At 36.5% G+C, this 24,448-nt stretch overlaps 2 protein-coding genes across 4 annotated transcripts in view; one reads left to right on the plus strand and one right to left on the minus strand.

Moving 5' to 3' along the window:
• Positions 1–24,439, plus strand: part of DPH5 (diphthamide biosynthesis 5) — an 85,857-nt gene extending 61,418 nt beyond the window's left edge. Inside the window, exon 9 of the mRNA XM_058716404.1 lies at positions 23,438–24,439. Within this exon, the coding sequence (XP_058572387.1) occupies positions 23,438–23,472 (35 nt within the window). The 3' untranslated portion in view covers positions 23,473–24,439. The remainder of the gene's footprint in view (positions 1–23,437) is intronic.
• SLC30A7 (solute carrier family 30 member 7) overlaps positions 1–24,448 on the minus strand; it is an 86,638-nt gene that overhangs the window by 14,432 nt on the left and 47,758 nt on the right. For 2 of the 3 annotated variants that reach the window (XM_058716389.1, XM_058716391.1), the window contains exons 9-10: positions 6,816–6,906; positions 358–507 (exon numbers count right to left, since the gene is read on the minus strand). In XM_058716389.1, the coding sequence (XP_058572372.1) occupies positions 358–507; positions 6,816–6,906 (241 nt within the window). Of the gene's footprint in view, positions 1–357; positions 508–6,815; positions 6,907–11,545; positions 12,186–24,448 lie in introns of those variants that run through there. The other variant, XM_058716392.1, reaches the window with a different exon arrangement.

Here is a 24,448-nt window from a genome sequence, read left to right on the forward strand (position 1 = left end):
ACAGTCTACTTTTAGCTAAAGCCACTGACAAGGCATTATTCTTATTCCAAATGCTATTTTAGTTCCTGGCTTTAAAAAGCATTTAATATGCCTTGTAAGGAGTATACAATAAAGGAGGATCTACTTTTTCTTAAAAGAATTCAAATTAGTGCAATAATGAGTAAATAGGAATATCTTCCTTAAGAGTATTAACTAAAATTAGAATCCCAAATTTGACAGTATGAGTGAAAAAAGTACCTTTATGCTTTCCTCATAGTATAGGATAGATATAAGTATTTACTCTGTTAAATAGTAAATATTTTTTAAACTAGTAGATGAATTCAAAGATCCTTAAGAAGTTAATAAAAGAAGTCATACCTGAGTAAAAATGTTATGTGTTTGGCTTAAAATCCACCTGGCATCAGCATCAGGTGCTACTACTAATTTCAACGTCCCAACGTAAACATCAGAACATAAGGTCCAGAAGTGCTGTTCTTGTAAACTGTAAACTCCTTGTAACTGCTGCACCTGAAATATAAAGGACAGATATTAGCATCGTAATCAAGCACAAGGGCCCCCTTATTTTATTATGTATGCTATTTTATAATTATTATATGCAACAGTTCAGTACACTCTTACTTAAATTATTAACCATAATATTATCATATTATTACGTGGCATTTCAGTAAACATGGATTCTATTCTCTGGTTCAAAAACGGGGTTGGAGAGGGGTGCTTGGGTGGCTCAGTTGTTAAAGGTCCGACTTTGGCTCAGGTCATGATTTCACAGTTCGTGGGTTCGAACCCCACGTCGGGCTCTGTGTTGACAGCTCAGAGCCTGGAGCCTGCTTTGGATTCTGTGTCTCCCTCTGTCTCTATCCCTCCCCTGCTCACACTCTGTCTCTGTCTCTCTCAATAATAAATAAACATTAAAAATAATGTAAAAAGGGGCTGGAGATATTTGAATTAACTAGCAAATACCTATTGGGTACTCGTTATGTGCTGTGGCAGGTGTTTGGGAAATATGAATGAAGCCCTATCAAAATATGTAGGGTACAGCTAACAGAGCACCTAGATGGACATTTACATTTTCAAATACATTGATCAGAGAACACAAATGAGCTAAGAACCTAGAACAACAAAGTGAACTCCACAAAATTGGAAGGAAGGAAATAAAGGACAGAAATTAATGAACCAGAGATTTAGAAACTGTTAGAATTCACAATATCAAAAAAGTAGCTCTTTGCAAGATTAGTGAAGTAGAGAAGTCAGTATTTCTTAAAGGGGGCATATTTTGGACAGGACAGTTCTTCACTGTACCAGAAACTACAAGACCTTTGCATCCCCAAGCCCCCAAGGAGCTAAATGCCAACACAAACCCTTCTCTGAATCATGTGATAACAAAAAAGAGAGAGAAGTTGCTAAGTTTTTCCAATGGCTCTGTAAGGTTGTCCTTAAGCTGACAACCATTGGGAAGACAACCTCTGATGGAGGTTTAAAAAAAAAAAAGAATGAAAAGGGAAACCAACTACACACAACAGATTTTAAAAGTTGAATCCAAACACTTCTCACCATCTCCACTGCTATCAGCCTAGCTGAAGACAGCATTATCTCAAGTCTGGATTATATCTCAAGTATATCTCAGTTATATATCTCAAGTATTATTATCTCAAGTATAATTATAATAATAATAAAATATTTTAATAACTGCTCTATTTCTATTCTTGCACCTCTTCCATCTATTCTCATCACAGTAGCCCGAGTGCGATCCTGTTAGTTTGGGTCAGATGCTGCCACTTGCCTGTTCAAAATCCTCCAAGGACTTCCCATCTTATGCTGAACAAAAACCAATGTTTTCACAATGACTTACACGGACCCGTGTCACATGGCCCCCCCTTTACCTGACCACCTCATCTCCTATTGCCCCGGCCTTGCTCCTTCTTCCCCAGCTAAACCAGCGTCCTCACCACTGGTTGAAAAGTTTGGCACACTCCCGCCTCCGGGTGTTTGCTGTTCCCTCTGCCTGCAGTGTACCTCCCTTCCTGATTTCTACTCACTCAACTATGTATGGGTTTTTAGGCAAATGTCATCTCAGTAAGTTACTGTAACTCCGTGCTCTGGGTCTTCTGTTACATTATCTAAAATAATGTTTTCACTTTCATGTTTCTCTGCTTTTTTTTTTTTTTTTTTTACTTTTTAGAGCATATTGTCACATATTGCATTACTCCTTTATGTTATTTATAATTTTTATAGCCTGAACTTAATTCTCATGTAGTTAAACTTAAGCTCAATAAGAGCAGGGATGTATTTTTGTTTTTTTATGTTTTGTATCCTTAGCACCTAAAAACAATTCCTGCCCCAAGTAAGTTGCTCAGTAAATTGTGTGTGTGTCTATGTGTGTGTATAATATATATACATAAACACACACAAAATAAAAACATGATTTTGAAAACCTAAATAAAATGGTTACGTTTTTGGAAATACAGAAAATGCTGTAATATGAGAAAAAAAGTAAATGTGGGAAAGGACCATTAAAAATTGAATATGTAGGGGTTAATATACAAAATATAAAAATAACTCATACAACTCAATAGGAAAAAGGCAAACTCTCTGATTAAAAAATGGACAGGGGTGCCTGAGTGGCTCAGTCAGTTAAGCATCCGGCTTTGGCTCTGGTCATGATCTTGCAGTTCGTGAGTTCAAGCCCCATGTTGGACTCTGTGCTGACAGCTCAGAGCCTGAGCTGTGGGATTCTGTGTCTCCCTCTCTCTCTGCCCCTTCCCCACTCATGCTCTGTCTCTCTCTCAAAAATAAATAAACATTAAAAAAAAAATGGACAGAGGATTAGAATAGACATTTTTCCAGAGAAGACATACATATGACCAACAGATAGGTAAAAAGGAGCTCAACTCATTAATCACTAGGGAAATGCAAATCAAAACCACACTGAATTACCACCTTACACCTGTTAGAATGCCTATTACCAAAAAGACAAGATCCTTTTCAATTCTGAGATTCTCTGATTTTTAAGTAATCCATTTGGGATGTTAATTAAGAAAAAGTGGAACTTAGATCTATCAAAAATATTCATTTTTATCAGAATTTGATGAATGTAGGCATTATTTTCTATAAACTCCAAGAGAGTTGGTAGGAAATTTGAGACACTACCCACCATGCCCTTTTTAAAAACTGCTTTTACTGGGAAAAGAGGTCAAGGTGGACTTTTTCTTCCTCTTTCAGGACTCTGATGATGTAGTGGCTAGAACCTGATTATCACCCTACATTTTTCTAAATGGCATCCTCAGGGGATATACTGAGTGAAATAACCAACTGAATAGATATCTTCTACCTCTAAGAAAGCAAGTAGTCTTGTAGTAAGACTAAGGAATGATTCCTATACAAACTGACTTTAACTCTCCTCACATTAAAAAATACGGGGAAACTGTAGTTACAGATGAAAATCTGTGTTGCTTTTCCTATTCTGATGGTGTGGTAGAACAGAAAGGGCATGAGCTTTGGAGTCAGATGGATAAGGAGTAGAATGCTGGTTGAGCCACTAGCATTTGTTACCTTGGATGAGTTACTTAAATTCTCTGAGCCTCAATTTTACCTATGCAAAGGACGATAAAACTTACCCTGTATAAATATGGTGAAGACCAGAAACAATATATGTAAAATACTTAGTACAGGAACCAGCTTTATAGTAAACATTCAATAAATTGCTCCCTTCTCTTCCATAATTATGATGACTATCCTACCTTACAATCATAACCACAAATGTCAAAATGGGCAACACTTCACTTTCCCTCCTTCAAAAAAACCCCCCTTTTACACCTTCTTCTTTTTTCCTCTGCCTTTCTAAGCTTTTTTGTTTGATTACACTGCCTTATAAATCATAAAGAAAATAAAAGTACATAGAAAATCCCTTATCCTATACCACCAAATCTACCAGTTGACCCTCATCTATGTCAGCACATTTTTTTTTAAGTTTATTTATTTATTTTGAGAAAGAGAAAGACAGCATATGAGCAGGGGAGGGGCAGAGAGAGAGAATCCCAAGCAGGCCCCACACTGCCAGGGCACAGCCCGACACGGGGCTTGAACCCAGGAACCATGAGATCATGACCTGAGCCAAAGTGAATGCTTAACTGACTGAACCCTATGTCAGCACTTTCTGTCCCCCCCCACCCCCCGTCCAGGGATACAGTACCCCTGGCTTCCTTCTACACTGAATTCCCCCATAGGGCTTTCAGTTCTATCCTTTTTCTTCTTAAGAACTTCATTCTTTCAATAACCACCTTTACTACCATACCATCGATTTCTTCCTCTAGGATGGCCCATTCCTATCAATAACAAACATGCTCCTGAACTACGCTGTGTAATACAGAAATAACTACACACATGTGCCTGTTTAACTACATGAGAATTAAAATACATTAACAAAGTCAGTTGTGCTAGCCATACTTCAAGTGCTCAATAGCCACATGCTGTTTCTGATCTCTGTACTGGATGGTGCAGATTATACAATATTTCCATTACTGGGGAAAGTTCTATGGGACAGCACTGTTCTAAAATATCTTATTTTAAAAACTGACACTGCCTGATACTACATCCATACCAGGCTGTCACCTCATTTCTTTGCTCCTTTTAACAGCAGCACTTCTTTTTTTTTTAACTTTTTAAATTTTTTTTTATTATTCTTTATAAATTTTTATTTAGTTTATTTTTTTAATTTACATCCAAGTTAGTTAGCATACAGTGCAACAATGATTTCAGGAGTAGATTCCCTAGTGCCCCTTACCCATTTAGCCCATCCCCCCCCCCCACAACCCCTCCATAACCCTCAGTTTGTTCTCCATATTTATGAGTCTCTTCTGTTTTGTCCCCCTGTTTTTATATTATTTTTGTTTCCCTTCCCTTATGTTCATCTGTTTTGTCTCTTAAAGTCCTCATATGAGTGAAGTCATATGATTTTTGTCTTTCTCTAATTTCACTTAGCATAATACCCTCCAGTTCCATCCATGCAACTGTAAATGGCAAGATTTCATTCTTTTTGATTGCTGAGTAATACTCCATTGTATATATATACCACCTCTTCTTTATCCATTCATCCATCGATGGACATTTGGGCTCTTTCCATACTTTGGCTATTGTTGATAGTGCTGCTACAAACACTGGGTTTTACAGCAACACTTCTTAAATAGTCTTAGCTACTATCCCTAATTTCCCCAATTCATTTTCTCCTTAATCTACTCAAATCATGCTCTCCTCCCCAAACTCTCTGAAACTGGTCTTATCAAGGTCATTAGCGATGTTCATGATGCCAGTCAATGGTAACTTCTCTGTTCCTACCCTGCTTGCCCCTCAGAAAGATTCAGGGCAGTTGATTACCGCTTCCTTCTTCAGTTCTGAGAGACTACACTCTTCTGGTTTTCCAGTTGCCTTACCACTCCTTTTTCTGGCTTTCTACCGCCTGTGCTGTAAATCTGGAGGTGAGAGTAAAGCTAAAAAGAAGAGAGCTTAATTCTCCCAAGGTAATCTCATATAATCCTAATATCTTAAATATTCATATATTGATGTCTCAAAACTCTTTCTAGTGCTACCTAATCTGTCCCTGAACACCAGATCTGCATATCCAACCACTGCATTTATATTCCCCCTATACCAACAGTAGGTGCTTCAATTCTAACATATGCAGAATAGAACTCTTGATTTGGGGGATTTTCCATCCTCAAACCTACATCAATACAACCTTAATCTTAACAAATGGTACCAGCATCTACCTAGCTGAGAGGCAATACTTTTTCTCCTCTCCACTAATATATAATCCATCTCCGAAAATGTATCCCAAATATGTCCTTACCTCCATCTTCACTGCTACCTCTTTAGTCCTAGCCACTATTTCTCCCCACATAGATAACAACAGCCTCATCACTGGCTTGCTTTCTTTCATTCTCTCTAGAATTTGTTCTCCAGTAGCAAGCAGAATAATCTGTTAAAAACCTAAGTTTTAGGACACTGTACCTGCCTAAAAATTTTCTAATGCTTCCCACTGGATTAAAATTAAATCTAAACTTCTTGTAAGACCAAAATCTCTGTATGATCTGGCCCCTACCATTCTCTGCAGCCTTTCCAGCCACTCATCCCTTTGTTGATTACACTCCAGCCACAGTAGCCTTTTCTTCTGTTCCTCACAACTCAAAATTAGTTCCAGCCACAGAACTTCTGCGCGAAGCATAAACTGTTCCTTTGCCTGAAACCCTCTCCTCCACGATTTTCATAAGGCTGGCTCCTTCATGTCATCAAGGTTTCGATTTCCTTGAATATAATTTCCTTAGTGAATCTAAGGTAACCATCCACGTCTACCACATCACTTTGTTTTATTTCTATTACAGTAACGTCATGGATATTTTCTTACTTCTCAAGGTATTTAGTGCCTGTTTTTCCCCACTAGACCGTACACTCTTCGAGAACAGAGACACTGTCTGTCTTGCTTGCTCTTATATCCTTAGTACCTTATTAGAATACCCGGCACAAAGTAGGAGCTCAAAAAATACAGGTCGAATAAATGCTTATATCATCTGCTACTCATACCTATATTTTAAAAGAACTGCTCAAATTCTAAACGAGGACAAGTTCTACCACATTTTCCTTAGTAAAGTTCAGTATTTTCCAATGATTTTATTCTGGTTTGTGTAAATAGCATTCATGGTCAGCATTCAATCTTGAAGAAATACTAAATTATATACATATGCTACCCATATTTGTAAAAGTTAAAAACCCTAACAGCTTGGAAACAACATAAAATTTAATGGCTTGGAAGCTCTGAAACTTACCCTCTGATAGCACTGAGGCAGAGTATTTTCCAACACTGGAGGGGTTCTCTGCATTAATATGCCAACAGATTCTCTTAAAAGAGGAATAACGCTAAAGAAAAGGAAGAAAACATTTATTAAATCCATTCTGACAATCCCATTCTGCAAGAAAGTAATAATATACCTCCCTATACTAGAACATAGTAAGATTTATCAGAATAATATGAAGAAAAAAGAATCTAGTCATTGTTCTAAATTTCTCCTGTGATCGGTAAATTATTAAAAATAAAAGAGCTAGATAAAATGCACTAACATACGAAACACTGAACTATACTACTGAATAGTATTGAAGCATCAAAAATCTAAACATAGGAGTCATTCAACTGCTATTTAAAGCATTATTTCGATTGACCAGAATCTTCCAATGTAATCTATAAAATATACAATGGCCAACTGGTCCTTATTTATCAAATATTACATGTATGTATCTGAATAGTATTGTAAGGAAAAATACAAAAAAATTAATATGGTATATTAGTCCGTTCACCCAATATTTTTACAGCCCAATTACATATCAATTACATATCTTTCATTACCAGTTATATATTTTCATTATTTAAAAAATAGAAGGGAGGGGTGCCTGGGTGGCTCGGTTAAGCGTCTGACTCTGGCTCAGGTCATGATCTCACAGTTCGTGAGTTCGAGCCCTGCATCGGGCTCTGTGTGACAGCTCGGAGCCTGGAGCCTGCTTCAGATCCCATGTCTCCCTCTCTGTTCCTCCCTTGCTCGCACTCTCTTTCTCAAAAAAATAAATAAATAATAATAAATCAATAAATACAGATTTTAAAAATTTAAATAAAATAAAATAAAAAGTAGAGAAGCCTCAATATAACCACAGATCTAGTGCATCAGCACCTTTAGTGACAGGGTCTGAATGTCTGTGTGTATTGCTGTAGCCAGTCCTTCACCAGTATTTGGAAATCACTACTTTAAGCTCTTTGGATGGTTAAATGTCCACAAATCAACTAACAGTACAATGACGAGGGTGACTCTACTGCAGTAGTTCTCTTAACTATCTAGACATCAAATTCACCTTAGAGTCTTATTTGTTTTCATTTCTGACAGATTAAATCAGAATCTTTGAAGGGAAGTCAAGGCATCTGTTCTCATTTGTTTACGATTTTTAAAAGTTTTTATTTATTTATCTTGAGGGGGAGAGAGAGAGAGAGAGAGAGAGAGACAGCACAAAGAGGGGAGGGGCAGAGAGAGGAGAGAGGAGAATCCCAAGTAGGCTCCATGCTGTCAGTGCGGAGCCTGATACGGAGCTCAAACTCACAAACCGTGAGATCATGAGCTGAGTCGATACCAAGAGGTCGACACTCAACCAACTGAGCCACCCAGGTATTCCACGGCATATGTTTTTAAAAAGCTTTCCACATGATTCCAGTGGGTCAGGGTGGCCAGGCACAGCTCTACTGCTTGAAGCAGACTGAGAGAGGAGGTCAGAAAAAGCTTCATTGCGCTAATAACTTAAGCCAGTGCTCTCTTTTAAATGTGGACAATCTCAAAATTTCCAAAGTAAAATCCCTTCTAGTTACAGCTGTAGGAGACAGAGACAAAAGAAACATATATTTCAAGATAGGCAGAAGTTGAAACGTACCTTAAATATTAGTGATATTTCTTTTTTTTTTTTAAGTTTTGTTTTTATTTAAGTAATCTCTACATCTGATGTGGTGCTTGAATTCACAACTCCAAAATCAAGAGTCATGTACTCCTCTGACTGAGCCAGCCAGGCACCCCCCAAAATTAGTGATGTTTCTGACAGGTGGAAAGGAAGAGGAGACATTCAAAGAACAAAGACAATGAGAACAGAGAGGATGCTTGTCTTCCTCACAATTCCCAAGGAGGCCTAGTAAAGTGCTGGTTCCAAAGTCAGCCCACAATAAATACCTGTTGGTTAAATCAATGATAGATAAGCAAATATTAGATGTTTTAGAATCTAGATTAAAGATAGGAAATGGGCAGAAGGAAGCAATTACGAGACTGTTCCCACACGTTAAGTGCACAGTGATAAGTACTTGGATAATGAAAGTAGGATAGGAACAGAGATAACTAGGAAAATTAAACAGATATGGAGAGAAATAACTGGTGTCTAACTGGATGTAGTGAAGAAATAGTGAAGTGACACCAAGGACAAGTCCAAAAGACAAAAAGCATGGAGGGAATGGCAGTAGTGAAGATGAAAACTCAGTGTAGACAGGAGGTTAAGTCACATTCAAGTGAAAATATTCTTTAGTCAGATTAAGAGCTAAGTACGAATAATTAGATGCCACCTTTAATTCCTTCTTCTCCCTTTAAACCCCCATGCTCTAAATCACTAAATTCTCAAGATTTAACATCCTAAATCTCTCTTGCCTCCATCCTTGTCATTCTACTACACTTGTCTACAATAATCTCTACAACTTCACTTGGATTATTATAATAGCCTCCTAGCGGGCCATTTTTGCCTCTAGTCTTACTTTAAGTCCATTGTGATAAGCAGCTTCAAAGATGGATCCCAATGGCCCATGCCTCCCTACTATTCATGTTCTTGTGCAATCCCCTACTCTTGAGTGTGGGCTGGACCTAGTGACTTGAATACAGCACAGCAAAAGTGGGACATGGCACTTCTAAAATCAGGTTAAAAGACTCTGGCTTCCATCTTGTTCGCCCTGCTCTCTTACGCTCTCGCTTTGCTCACAGCTGTCATGCTGTGACCTGTTCTAAGGAAAAGCCCAAGTGACAAGCAACTGAGGGATGCCTCCTTAGAGGAACTGAGACCCTCAGTCCAATAGTCCAAAAGGAACTCAGTACTTTCAACAACCACTTCAGTGAGCTTAGAAGTGGATTCTCCCCCAAATGAACCTTAGAATGACTGTAGCCCTGGCTGACACCTTGACTGCCATCTTGTGAGTGACTCTGAGCCAAGGATCCTCACTGACTATGACCAGGTTCCTGAACCAAAACTATAAGATAATGCCCATTATTTTAGCTACTAGGTTTTTTTTATTTGTTATGCATTCTTAGATAACTAATATAACCATTCTTTTTAAAACTATTAGACTAATCTATCTAAAATCAGTATCTGACCCTATTATCCCTTCCCCATTAAAAAGAAATCCCTTGGGGCGCCTGGGTGGCGCAGTCGGTTAAGCGTCCGACTTCAGCCAGGTCACGATCTCGCGGTCCGTGAGTTCGAGCCCCGCGTCAGGCTCTGGGCCGATGGCTCGGAGCCTGGAGCCTGTTTCCGATTCTGTGTCTCCCTCTCTCTGCCCCTCCCCCGTTCATGCTCTGTCTCTCTCTGTCCCAAAAATAAATAAAAAACGTTGAAAAAAAAAAATTAAAAAGAAATCCCTTAAAAGCTTCCCCACTGCCTAGGGGATTAAATGTAAGCTCTTCAACATGGTATATTTTTGGATCTGCCCTGCCTAGCTTCACATCCTATCAATCCTTGCTTCACATTTTAAGCCCTCAAACCAAACATACTTGCACTTTACTTTTAGCTGTTTCTTCTTTTCATGCTTTACTCATGCTGTCACTTCTGCCTAGAATGTCCCTAAACTGCCTTGTAGTCTGGCTTCTATTCCTTCTCTAAAATCTCAAGTGTCACCCCTTCTAGGGTATATTTCCTGATCCCAAACTGTTCTTCTCTCAACTGTACGAAATGTCCTTTCTGTGCTCCTTAAAAAAAATGAAAATCTGCGCTACCTATGGCAACGTTAGAGCAACTACAAGTGGGGTTAAGGATTTTTACAGCAAAAGAATATTGGTTATTCCTTCATGTAACCTGAAGAGCAGTGTCTGTTTCTATCTACTGTGCTGTTATTATTATACAGGTGAGGATGCCCTGGGTTTATAAAAAAGGCAAAGAAAAACACGTTGGTAGACTCACAGGCTACAATTCAACCATTATAACATTTTTCTTTCCCCTCTCCATCATTTCTCAAGAAAAAGAAAGGACCAGTCACAGAATATTTTTACAAACTAACTTACAATTTTTATGTTTTCCTACCTTCCTTACTGTACTTTTCAGAAAGTGAGGCACAAAAATGGTTCTGCTATAATGAAAGTTTGAGAAAAAAGGTTTTTTTTTCCTATGTACCTCTTAGAACCACACAGAAAAATTTTGCTATTTTGATCATTTCTTCTTCAATCTTTATCCCAAGGAACTGCTAATAATGCCTAAAGATATTTGAGGTAGAAAATGGACTCATGATACTTGGGTTCTAATTCTGCCATTAAATAACTCTGGACAAATTGTATAGCCTTCCAGAGCACCAATTTTCTCATCTGTAAAATGAGGAAGTGGATTAAATATCTAGGCAATTCCTTCCATCTTCATTTTTCATTCCATAAGGAAAAAAATGGTCAAACTACAAGGAATACTAGTGCAAGAATATATTTGGAAATGAAAGAAAATGTTACATATATATGTATACATATATATACACATCTGTATATATGTATATCAAGCATCACAAAATGAGGAGAGATCTACTTGGCAAACTGATTTACTCCTGCAAATGGATTTTATTAAGCAATCAATATGAATAAGCAACTATTGAACTATTTGGTATCATATTTTCTAGAACTAGATGGAATCTTACTCTAGATTTGGAAATGATGGTCTAGAACACCAAAGGAACTTGCTGAAGGACACAGCTAGTGAGTAGGAGAGCTAGAATAAAAAGACCAAGACTTTGGACTCCAAATTCAATTTTGAAAAGTTCAAGTCAACATTTATTATATGCCTACTATGAGCCAAGCATGTGCTAGGCACTGGCTTTATTTAAACGATAAATAATACACAATAGCTACTTTAATGGAATCCACAACTTTTGAAAAAGCCTATAGAGAGGTCACTGGAAATCAGGCAACACACACTCATTCAGGGCCCAGCATTGGAAGAAGGTGCATATGAATGGAAAACAACTAGAGACGATGCCTGTATCCATTTTCATTTCCCATGAACGTTTGGTGAACAGTTTTCTTTATTAATGTGTTGGTAACTTACTTTTAAATATCCCTTTTAAAATAGAGAAAAATGGGCAAAAATAGAAAAGATTACAGACCTTACTGTAGCAGAAGGCAAACACTATGAGCAATGATATTATTAAACAGCAGATGTGAAACATCTTTTTGCAAATGACTTTTAAAATATAATGTTTTAGGGGGCGCCTGGGTGGCTCAGTCGGTTAAGGGTCCGACTTTGGCTCAGGTCATGATCTCACAGTTTGTGGGTTCGAGCCCTGTGTCGAGCTCCGTGCTGACAGCTCAGAGGCTGGAGCCTGCTTCAGATTCTGTGTCTCCCTTTCTCTCTGCCCTTTGCCTGCTCACACTCTGTCTCTCTCTCTCAAAAATAAACAAACATTAAAAAAAAATTTTTTTAATATAATGTTTTAGAATACCTAGGCATAGTCTAGTTTTTCTAATTTTTGTGTTAGCTAAAACACAATAAGTAAGAGGTGACTGAGTCTAATCTATAATAATCCTTGAAGAGATCAGCCTTAAAACCTTAAGGACATTTCCCCAACACAGTCTCTTAATAAGGCACCCAGAACAACCATCTACAAATTTATCCAAACCTTTGTTCAACTTTTTATGTCTATATTCCATGTATGTTGCTTCCCAAAGCCAGCTATGCCTTGCTATCACATTTGTTTAAAAAAGAAGGAGGAGGAGGAGGGGGGTGGGAAGGAAGGAAGGATGGATGGACTAGTATTTCCTCTTTTCTCATAAAATTAATTTATTCACATGTGGCTTAGTTTGAGGATTCTAGAACTGGTGAAGAAGTTCCATGATCACAGATAACACACTATTAGAATTAACAGGGAATTTAGAAATCATTTACTTTAACACTCAATTTAAGAATCATAATGCAAATAAACATTTAATAAAATTAATTTTAAAATAACTAAATAAAAGATATCAATGATATAAGGAAATAATATGTAACAGCAGGGTTTTTTTTGGTAAGGGTCAATGAGGTGTTTACTGATTTTGCTACATTATAAGATTTGAAATGGCTGCCTGCTTCAGTAGAAATTTAATAAAATGTTTATATTCAACAGCAGCAAGCATTTCGCCAAAGCACATGGATGTGTCACACTAATTCTATCTAACAGGAATTCTAAAATCATGTAAGCATTTCAGAGGTAACTAGAAGTAGGTCATGAAACTGTGGAAGAGGGAGAAAGGTACTTGCTAAACCTTTCAGCAATTCAGAACCAAGGTCAATTTCTGTAACAATTTCAAAGATCATAAAAACGTAAAAGAAACTTGCAGAAACGTTATTTTTGCTTTTTAAAATTGTGTTTAGCTCAGGAGTTTGCGTCCATATTTTTCTGATTAACTATCGTAATGGGAAATCATAAAACAGATTTTAGCATGGATCTATCTACCCATAATGAAAGGATACTGGGAAAAAGACAAGCTTAGCAAATTCCTGACTGAGCTAACACTTAGAGCTTCATCCAAACCCAAAGAGGAAGCATTTGGAAACAATTAGAGGTTCACTTCTGGTTGACTAACTCAATTCTAACTTTAACAATGAAACACCATTTTCCTAACATATATAAAAGGCATGAGTCATTAGGTATATGAGTTTACCAGTAAAACAGGGTAATGGTTTTATTCTTCAAAAGCTGAAGGTAAATCAAGTTTATAATCATATAGTCATAAACATAAAATTAATGTGAAAGTTTAAATGCTGGCAGATTAAATAAGCAATAGTTATTACTCTTTATTGCCAGTAACTTTGCAAATGAAAATATACTCAAATCTTACTTTGGAAGCAGCTTTTAGTGAAAGTCTCACCATTTCAACAGTAAATTATCTAGCCATAATTATGAATAAGCCAAACAAAATAAAAGGGTATACATTATGAAAACTTCTGAAGAACAGACTAGTGATAATCATAATGCTTAGCAATAAAAAATTTCAGAGGGCTGAAACTATTACTTAGATCTGAGAATAAACACCTATAATAATAATTAAAACATAATTACTGATTCAACTTTTTGAATTGGCTTATGGGCTCAGTCCTTGGGCATATTATCAGGGGTTCTTATAATCTACAAACATAGAAAAAGATAGTTGCACTTTTTGAAGAACCCATACGTTGGAAGGTCTGGTATTTGCCACACACTTGAAAATATTTACTGGACAAATAGCCAAAGAAAACTGACCCCAAATTGAAATGTACTCTATGTTTCAACACAGTAGTCCTATGGCAGGCTGTAAATATGCAGTCATACTTGCCTAAAAACAATTATTTCATACTGATGAACAATTACCTTAGTTAACCCAGAATTCCATAAGCCTAATATAGAAGAGATAATCCCAAACCACAGGGATTGTGGTGTACCTTATAATTATACAGAATTTCAAAACCTATGGCTTAAATCAATGCACATTTACAGAGTACCTACTTTACTCAATAACGGTGATAATAAGATACCCTAAAATATGCCTAGAACTCAGAGCCAAAGTCATGAAAAGGTCATCCTTTATTTCTTAAACTTCTGGAACTTAATTATAACACCTAATGCATCTGGTCTTTGGACCAAAAGCACTAGTAAATACTGCCAAATCAGTAAATAATTAGTAATGTCTTTGTTTAGACAACACCTAATAGTTTTTAAAGTCCTTTCGTAAATTTTTTCTAATTTGATCCTCACACCAGCCTTAAGTTAGTAACCTTAAGAAAAATATCCCATTTTGGAATAATCGAATGTCAGATGCAGAGATCACTTAGGCCAACTCTCTCATTTTACAGAAGAGGAAACCGGCTCAGAGACGTTAAGACAACTCACTCTCTGTTACACACTGCGAAGAGGCAGAGTTGGATGTGCTGATTCTAACACTAACGCTCTCTGCACGGCACTGTGGTGCCTTATCATGATGAAGTCCTCCAGGGTCAGAGATCATGGCATGTTCTTTTTATTCCCAGTGCCCAGCACAGTACTTGGAATATAATAAGCACTGAACACATATCTGCTGAATGTTTAATGTGTTTAAAAATTTTAACCACTAGTGGAAGATAATAAGAATATAGAATAGCCCTTGTTTGATGTGACTTTCAACCCGTCAAAGTAATAGATAAATAGGAAAAGAATAAAGTTGCCCTCAACTTAGTTATTCCCCAGAAGAATTTCTATAAATAGAAGCAAAAGTTTCTTATTCTCTGTTCAAGTACAGGTGAGAAAGAATGACACTTCAGCAGGAGCAATCACCATTCCCAATTCTTGATTTGTAATTTCTTAATACAAGTTATTTTCTTCATTTTCATGAAAAAGAAACTAAAATCACACCAGCCATATAAGAAAAAAAATATTAATGATCTATTAATGATCTATTCTGTTTCCATAAGGAACAAAGGTGTAGGTAAGGAAGAAAAATGAATGCAAATTCACACTGATATCCTGTCAAGAGGTTGAGAATTGGGACGAGACAATAGAATCAATGAAGTAAGAGGACAAAAGTTCTACAAAATATACAGTTTTGAGAAGACTTTTGAGAAGACTGAAAAAATTCAAGTTATTTGTATTAAATATGGTAACATTTGTATCGAAAAGATAATGTGATCTGGAAGAACCGCCCCACTACTTCTGTAACCCATTTAAAGCAGTAGCTAGGCTAGGATGGGCAAAAGCAAGAGATAACGTACTTCAAGGAAATCTGCATTTAAAAAAATTTTATTATTGGAGACAGAGAGAGAGAAAGGACAGCGCACAAGCAGGGGAGAGAGGCTGAGGGAGAGAGAGAGAGAATCCTATGCAGGCTCCCCATTCAGCACAGAGCCCGATGTGGGGCTCAATCCCATGACCCTTGGGGATCATGACCTGAGCTAAAAATCAAGAGTCAGACGCTCAACCAACTGAGCCACTAGGCGCCCCCATTTTAAAAACAGTATAGAAGTGAAGACACAGGATCTTGTTTAGAAAAACAAAATAAGATGGCAAGAAATATTGATCACAATTATTAAAATCAAATTAATTATCATTCAGATAGCTTCAGTGATCACAAGTCTTAACTGAGAACAAAAAGGCCTTGTGGTCAGCAAGAAAAATCCAAAAGGAATAGAACCAAAGTGCTGATTATCTCTAGGTTAAACAAAGCTATTAGGAATCTGAGCTAAAATGGGTCTGTCTGGTTTAAGTTAAAAAATGGTATACCTGTAACTGATTCAATCTATGTGGTATTCAAACCTTAACATTTCCTCACCATACAGTGATAGAGCTTTGCCTCTAGATGGCTGAGTGTGTTCCTCTGAAGAAATCTAGCAGCCAGGAAAGATACCACAGAGAAGTAGAAAAGGGGCACTGTTAACATGCAGCAACTCCTGTGCCCTCCTAAATGATGGAGGCCGTCCATACAATGAACTGTATTTCTTTTATTCTCTCCTTCCTTTCTCTTTTTCCCCTAGTTGATAATGAATGAATGAGGGTCAGTTAAGGGCGGGGAGGGCGGGGGAGGGGAGGAGGGAGAGGGAAGGACATGTTATCATCAAAGGAGAGAAACCATGTAAGTGAATGGTGCCTGCTATCCAACAGCATTCCTTTGGGGAAGGAAGGTAGGCAGGCAATTAACACTCATACAATGCCTCCCTTTTTTTTGCCAATTTGTTCTAGACTTTAGATATCTTAATCCATTTAATCCATACATAGCAAATTATGAGGTAGGTATTACTATTAACCCCATTCTAAAGATGAAAAATTGAGGAACAGAGAGGCTAGGTGACTTGCCTAAGGTCACACAGCTAAGTGGTGAAACCAGGATTTGAACCCAGGCACTTTGGCTCCATAGCAAATGCTCTTAACCACTCTGCATTATTTCCTCCAATGAAGTCATCAAAGTGGCTTTGCTAGCGATCACAAAGTGCCTTTGCCTGTAGGAGAGTTCTGACTTTAGGAAAAGCTGATCTTCAAAGCGTACAGGATGTCTGGACCACAGAAAGAAATTTAAAAGCTCAGGAAAAGATGAGCAGTAGTAACAATATGAATGTTACTGCTGACTGGTATTGTCAAAATTTGAATAGAAGCAAATCCCTAGTTACCATTATGGACCCATCTTCAATGATAACTTCCAAAGTCACGTGTTTGTGAGAAGTAAACCAAACATGGGAAATACACAGCAAAGGCAAAAGGACCTTTATTTAATTGTTTACCCAAATTAAACTTAAAATACCACTGTGAGAACAGACCTTTTATTGAACATGTCAAGGTAGGTTTCTAATTGCTACATTATGTTGCATGCTGACTACATGAAAATACTTAGCTGCTGAGACAGGGATAGAAATCATATTTTGCAAGCATTAATTAAGCAAGAGAACAGAGTAACTTAAGTGCAGGCTATAGCTAGTAGAGGAGAGTTAGAAATTGACTACACACAAATTAACAATGAACATTAAAATTAACCAAAAGGGACTATTATTTTTTTTTTTTTGGCAACAAGTGAAAAATAGTAAAAAAAGAGTAAGAGTGAATGAGTGAATCAGAGTTGAAAAAACTTCATGTGGTTTCCATTTTAAAAATTTACTTTTACTTTTTGAATGAAATCTTGCCATTTGCAAGAATGTAGATGGAACTGGAATGTATTATGCAAAGTAAAATAAGTCAGTCAGAGAAAGACAAATATATTTCATTCATATGTGGAATTTAAGAAACAAAACAAATGAACATAGGAGAAGGGAAGGAAAAATAAAATAAAAACAGAGAGGGAGGCAAATCATAAGAAGCTTTAACCATAGAGAAAAAACTGAGGGTTGCTAGAGGGGAGGAGGATGGGGTGATGGGCTAATGGGTGATGGGCATTAAGGAGGGCACTTCTTGGGATGAGCACTGGGTGTTATATGTAAGTAATGAATCACTAAATTCTACCCTGAACCTCCCCCCGCCAAAAAACAAACAAACAAACAAACAAACACCCAGAAAACAAAGCAAACAAAAAAACTATATGAGGCACACAAGAATGAAAAATAACAGTGTTTGAATTATAAATATATTGCTACCCAAACAGAACAAATCCAGAATCCTTCAAAGACTAAGAAACAATACTTTACCCACTTTCCACTCCTGGAAGACACTGTAATCCATATCGATAACTGGTCCTTGTATATGATGGTGACCACCTTTTAGAGTTTAGAAACGGTTTACCTTTCCGTTAACAATTATAATCTGTTACATGAGATCAAGTCAGACAAAATAACCCCAAGAAAACAAATGCTTACAGATAAGAAAAGGTTGGTAATCGCCCCTTGCTTCCTGGAAGAGTCCCCTGCATGTGATGTACTAGAAGTGCAAGACAAAGGAGCCGGATAGAAATGTAGCTTTACCACACAGAAAACAAATAGGAAAGTAGAATTTGCCATTTCAGGGCAAGAGATACAGATATAACAGTATCTTGTAGGAAGATGGAAATTGCTCAGAGGCTACAAACCAACCTGTTCTCCTTACAAGGAAGACTTGTCTAACTCCACCAGAGATCCATTTCCCCTTCTTCTGGACAAATGCCACTTTCTGAATATGTTCCTCCTCTTAACAGAATGCACAATCAGAAAATAAAGCAAACTAAAAGTGAACTTAACAAAAGCACAGCCACCTCATGAATGCATGAAAACAAAACCCATGAAAACTTCATGAAGATTAAATGGCTAAGAGACTGCTTCCGATTTTTTTTTTTCCAATGGCAGAAATAAGAAGGAAAAGTTTTGTTATGTTTTAAATGCTTGGGATTTTTAGTAGACAGTCTATAAATATTTTTTATTTAAAAAATTTACTTACAGTTTGTATTGTATTTTTTTTACATTTTTATTTTAATTCCAGTTAGTTAACATACAGTGTTATATTAGTTTCAGGTATACAATATAGTGATTCAACAATTCTATATATTCCTCGGTGCTCATCATAAGTGTACTCTTAATCCCCCCACCCTAATTTTTTTAAAGGCTAAAAGTGTCAACAATTCCAAAGTCAAAAGTATATCTAAAAAAATATATTCAAAGTCTCACTTCTAATTCCTTCTCTATGCCTAGAAGTAAACATATTATATTTGCTTTAGGTTTATTCTTGAGTTTCTTTTGGAAATTTATAAGAAAACATGCACATTATACATGTATCTCTTCTCCTTCTTATAAGAAAGGTAGCAGTGCTACCTTTTACATGTCTTTTACTATACACCTATACAGCATGTACTACATTTCAAGTGTTTTTTTTACATTTTTTTTAAGTTTATTGATTTATTTTGAGAGAGCATGCACAGGTAAGGTAGGGGCAGAGAGAGAGAGAAGGAGAATACCAAGAAGGCTCTATGCTGTCAGCACAGAGCGTGATGCAGGGCTCAAACTCACAAACCAGGAGATCAGGAGTCGGACGCTTAGCTGACTGAGCCACCCAGGTGCCCCTCAAGTTTTTTTCTTTTTTTTTTTTAATAATGTATCTTGAAAATCACATATTACCACATAGAGGTCTTCCTCATTCTGTTTTTATTATTATGATAAAAAACACATAACATTAAGTTTATCGTCTTAAACGTTTTTTAGTAACAGGAGTGTTAACTTCATTGTGCAAAATTGCTCTGTAACTTTTCATGCTGTTACACTGAAATTCTATACCCATTAAACACTAATTTCTCCTCCGCTCTCTTCAGCCCTTGCCAACCACCTTTCTACTTTGTTTCTATAATTTTGACTACTTTACATATTTCATCTGAATGGACTCATATATTGTTTGCCTCTTTTGGATTGGCTTATTTTGTTCAGCATAAAGTCAAAATTCATCTATGTTTTAGCACGTGACAGCATTTCCTTCTTTTTAAAGACTGCCTACCCAACACATTCAATGTGTGTTAAAGAGAGACTGCCTTTTCCCCACTGTAGAGTCTTGGCACTCTTGCCAAAAATCATTTGGTTATATATGAAAAGGTTTATTCCTGGGCTATTTATTTGTTCCATTGGTCTATGTGCCTATCTTTATGCCAGGACCACATAATAGCTGTTGCTTTGTAGTACATTTTGAAATGTGGAAGTGTGATGCCTCCTTCTTTCTCAAGATTGTTTTGTCTAGTCATGGTCCTTTGAGATTCTATACAAATCTTGGGACTATTTTCCAGCAAAAAAATGTCATTGGGATTTTAATAGAGAATCCATTGAATCTGTAGATCATTTTGGGTAGTATACACATTTAAACAATATTAAGTTCTGATCCATAAACAAGAAGTCTTTCCTTTTTCTTATCTTTTTTGATTTCCTTACCAATGTTTTGTAGCTTTCAGTGTACAAGTCTTTTATGTCCTTGGTAAAGTTTATTCCTAAGTACTTTATCCTTTTTGAGGCTATAATAAATGGAATTATTTTCTAAATTTCATTTTTGGCTTGGTCATTGTTAGTATTTAAGAAAAACAACTGAGTTTTCAGTGTAGATTTTGTATTCTGATACTTTGCTAAATTCTTTTATTAGCTCTAACAGCTTTTTGATGGAATCTTTAGGGTTTTCTACATAGAAGAACAAATCATGTATGAACAGATCATTTTAATTCCTGATTAATTACAGGAATTAAATTAATTAATTAAATTTAAATTTAATTAATTTAATTTAAATTTAATTAATTAAATTCCTGATTAATTAACTATTAATTAATTAATAATTACAGATTTTCTATCTGTATGCCTTTATTTCTTTTTCTTGTCTGATTCCTCTGGCTAGAATTTTCAGTACTATGGTGAATAGTAGTGGTGAAATTGGGCATGCCTATTTTGTTCTTGAGCTTAGAAGAAAAGTTTTCAGTCTTTCCCCACTGAGTATGATGTTGGTTTTTATATATGGTTTTTATTACTGAGGTAGTTTCCTTCTTTTCTTAGTTTGTTAAATGTTTCCACCATGAAAGGCTGTTGAACTTTATCACATGATTTCTCTGCATTGATTGAGATGATGTCTTTTTTCTTTCACTTTGTCCATTTGATATGTAACATCAATTGATTTTCATGTGTTGAACCATCCTTGCATTCCAAGTGTAAATCCCACCTGCTCATGATGTAAGACACTTTTAAAGTGCTGTTGAATTCATTTTGCCTAATATTTGTTTAGGATTTTTGTGTCAATGTTCATGAGGAATATTGGTCTATAGTTTTCTTTTCCTGTCCTGTTTTTGTCTGGTTTCAGAACCTGGGTAATTCTTGTCTCACAAAATGAGTTTCGGAGTCTCCTCTCCTCTTTAATTCTTTGGAAGAGTTTAAAAAAGAATTGGTTTGAATTCTTCTCTAAATGCTTGGTAGAATTCACCAGTAAATTCATCTGGTTCTGTGCTTTTTCCTGTTGTTGAGAAGTTTTTTATTAGTGCTTCAATTCTTTAATTACTGGTTCCTCACTAGTTATAGGTTTGTTCAGATTTTTTTATTTCTTCATGATTCAGTCTTGGTAGGCTGGACATTTCTAGAAATATATCCATTTCTTACACGTTTTCCAATTTGTTGGCATATATTATTCATAGTAGTTCCTTATATTTCTTTTAATGTCTCCTCTTTTGTTTCTATTTTAGATATTTGAGTCTTCTTTCTTCTTAGGGTGTCTAGCTAAGGGTTTGTCAATTTTGTTGATCTTTTCAAAAAAACCAGTTCTGGGTTTTGTTGACATTTTCTGTAGTTTTCCTATTCTCTATTTCACTTATCTCTGCTCCAATCTTTATTATTTCCTTCTTTTGCTGACTTTCAGTTTAGATCTTCTCTTTCTAGTTCCTTATGATGTAAGGTTAGGTTGTTGACTTGAGTTTTTTTAAATGTAGGCATTTATCACTATGAAGTTCCCTCTTATTACTGCTTTCACTGTATCCCATAAGTTTTGACACGTTGTGTTTTTGTTTTCATTTATCCCCTGATATTTTCTAAATTCCTTTGTAATTTCTTCTTTGACCCACTGGTTGTTAGAGTATGTTACTTAATTTCCACATAATTTTGGATTTTTGTGTTTTCCTTCTGCTAGTGATTTCCAGTTTTATTCCATTATGATTAGAGAAATATTTTGTGTAATTTTAATCATCTAAAATTTGTTAGGACTTTTTTTGTTACCTAACATGTAGTCTACCTGGGATATTGTTCCGTGTTTGCTTGAGAAGAATGTGCATTCTGCTATTATTGGGTCGAATGGTCTGTGTTTGTCTCTTAAGCCCAAATGGTCTACAGTGTTGTTCAAGACTACTCTTTCCTTATTGATCTTCTACTTGATCTTCTACTTGATTGCTTTATCTGTAACTGAAAATGAGGTACAATGTCCTTCTTTGCCTTTTGTTGTAGTTTTTGTCTTAGAGTCCCTTTTCTCTGATATAAGTATGGCCACTCTAATCTCTTAAGGTTCCTGTTTGCACTGAGTATCTTTTTCTACCTTTTCACTTTTAGTCTATAAATTTAGATCTACAGTGAATCTCCTGTAAGCAAAACAAAACTGGATCATGTTTTCATTTGTTTTTTTTAATACTCATTCAAGCCAGTCTATGCCTTTTTTTTTTTTAATGTTTATTTATTTTTGAGAGGGAGACAGAGCGTGAACAGGGGAGGGGCAGAGAGTGAGGGAGACAGAATCTGAAGCAGGCTCCAGGCTCTGAGCTGTCAGCACATAGCCCAATGCGGGGCTCGAATTCAGAAACCGTGAGATCATGATAAAAGCCAAAGTCAGCCACTTAACCGACTGAGCCCCCCAGGGGCCCCCAGTCCATGTCTTTTAATAGCTATGCTTAATCTGTTTACATTTAAAAGTAATTACTTTAAATGTAAGGACTTGTATGAAAGGACTTACAATTGCCATTTGTTCCTTGTTTTCTGTCTTTTAGCTTTTTGTCATTTTTTTCTCTCTTCTTCGTGTTTCACTAATTTTTCTATAGTGACGTGTTTTGATTCACTTCTCATTTCCCTCTCTGTATAAATATCCCATAGTTATTTTCTTCGTGGTTTCATGGCATGTGACAAGTTGTTGCTTTCAAGACTCTCACTTTACATGTGACATTTGACAGTATAGTTATGATGTGTCTCAGTGTATATCTCTTTAGATCTACCCTAGTTCTTTTGAGTTTCTTGAATTTGTATATCCATTTCTCTTCTTAATTTTGAGAAACTTTTGGCCATTGTTTCTTCAAATAGATTCCCTGTTCCTTTCTTTCTTTACTTTCTGAGACTCCCATAATTTGTATATTGTTTTTCTGGTCCATAAATCTCTCAAGCTCTCTTCATTTTTCATTTTTGGGCTCCCCTGCTTCAGTAACTTTTGAAAGTCCTATGTTCAAGTTCACTGATTCTGTCTTCTGTCTGGTCAAATCTACTACTGAGTCCTGACAGTGAATTTTTCAATTTTGTACTGTTACTCTTTAGTTGCAGAATTTGTTTGGCTCTTCTTCATAGTTTCTATCTCTTTGTTCATACTCTCATTTTGTTCATGCATCATTTTCCTAATTTTGTTTACTTGTCTATCTGTGCTGTTTTTTTTAGTTTAATTAGGTATCCTTAAGATGGTAATTTTGAATTCTTTACCTGTCAATTCACATCTCCTTTTTTTTAGATTTGGTTTCAGGAGATCTAATTTGTTCCTTTAAACATATTATAGTTGGCTGTTTCTCTGTAGGTCTTGTTTTTTGTTGTTGGGACTTGGGGATCTGAAGAATCGACCAACGCTTCAGACTTTGTAGTCTGGCTTCATACAAGGACGGCTTTCTCTATTCAGTGTGCTAGAGATTCTGGACACCTCAAAGGTCTTTTCCAGGTATGTGTCCTCTATGTGTTTTTGCAAGTAATCTGTCCTATTTGAAGATGTTTGCTGGCTTCTGCTCAGGAGCTCTCCCTTGTGTGTCTGTAACATTGCCAATGGCTGGCTACACGAAATCACAGTCCAGGGACTCCATCTAGTGTCTGTCTATGGTACTGCAGACTCTAATGCACTGTTGCTGTTCTCAGGGGTGCTCAAATTGTCACCCTGTTTCTGTCCATACATGCATACAAGCAAGAATGACACTCTCAGGCAGCACCCCCTACCCTGCAAAAGCCAGCTGGAAGTATGTTCAACTCCTTTTCCTCTCCAGGGAGAATATGGTAGTTGGAGTTTTCCTCGCAAAATGTGTGAAGGGTCGGGGTAGAGCGGGAATGTGCTAACGAGAGTGGAAAGTATCACCTATTTCCTACCAAGCCTCCATGTAGTTGGCTTCCCACTAGCCTGGGGTGCAGGAACCCTTGAACCAGTTTCAGGATTTCTACAGATGTATTTTGTCAGTTTGTTGTGTTAAATTTCTGTCTCCAAGGAAGAAAGAGAATCTAGCACTTCCTATCCTGCCATCTTGCTGATGTCACTGCCCTCCCCCAACTTATTGTAATCATGCTTGACACTGTCAGTGTTCTTTCTGCAGAGATAATACCATTCTCATTTCTATCAGCAATGTTCTGCCTATTTTACCTATAGTCTTGACAAAAGATTATGCAAACTTTGACTATTTATCCACCTGATAGATAAGAGGTGGTGTCTCAAGGTAGTTTTAATTTGCATTTCTTTTTAATGAGTAAGGCCGAACTACTTTTATATGTTTAAAAGTCACTTGTATTTCTTTTCATGTAAATTAAATGAACTTACACTTTTGCCCATTTG

The sequence above is a fragment of the Neofelis nebulosa genome, chromosome 2 (assembly GCF_028018385.1).
Source record: "Neofelis nebulosa isolate mNeoNeb1 chromosome 2, mNeoNeb1.pri, whole genome shotgun sequence".
Lineage (NCBI taxonomy): Eukaryota > Metazoa > Chordata > Mammalia > Carnivora > Felidae > Neofelis > Neofelis nebulosa.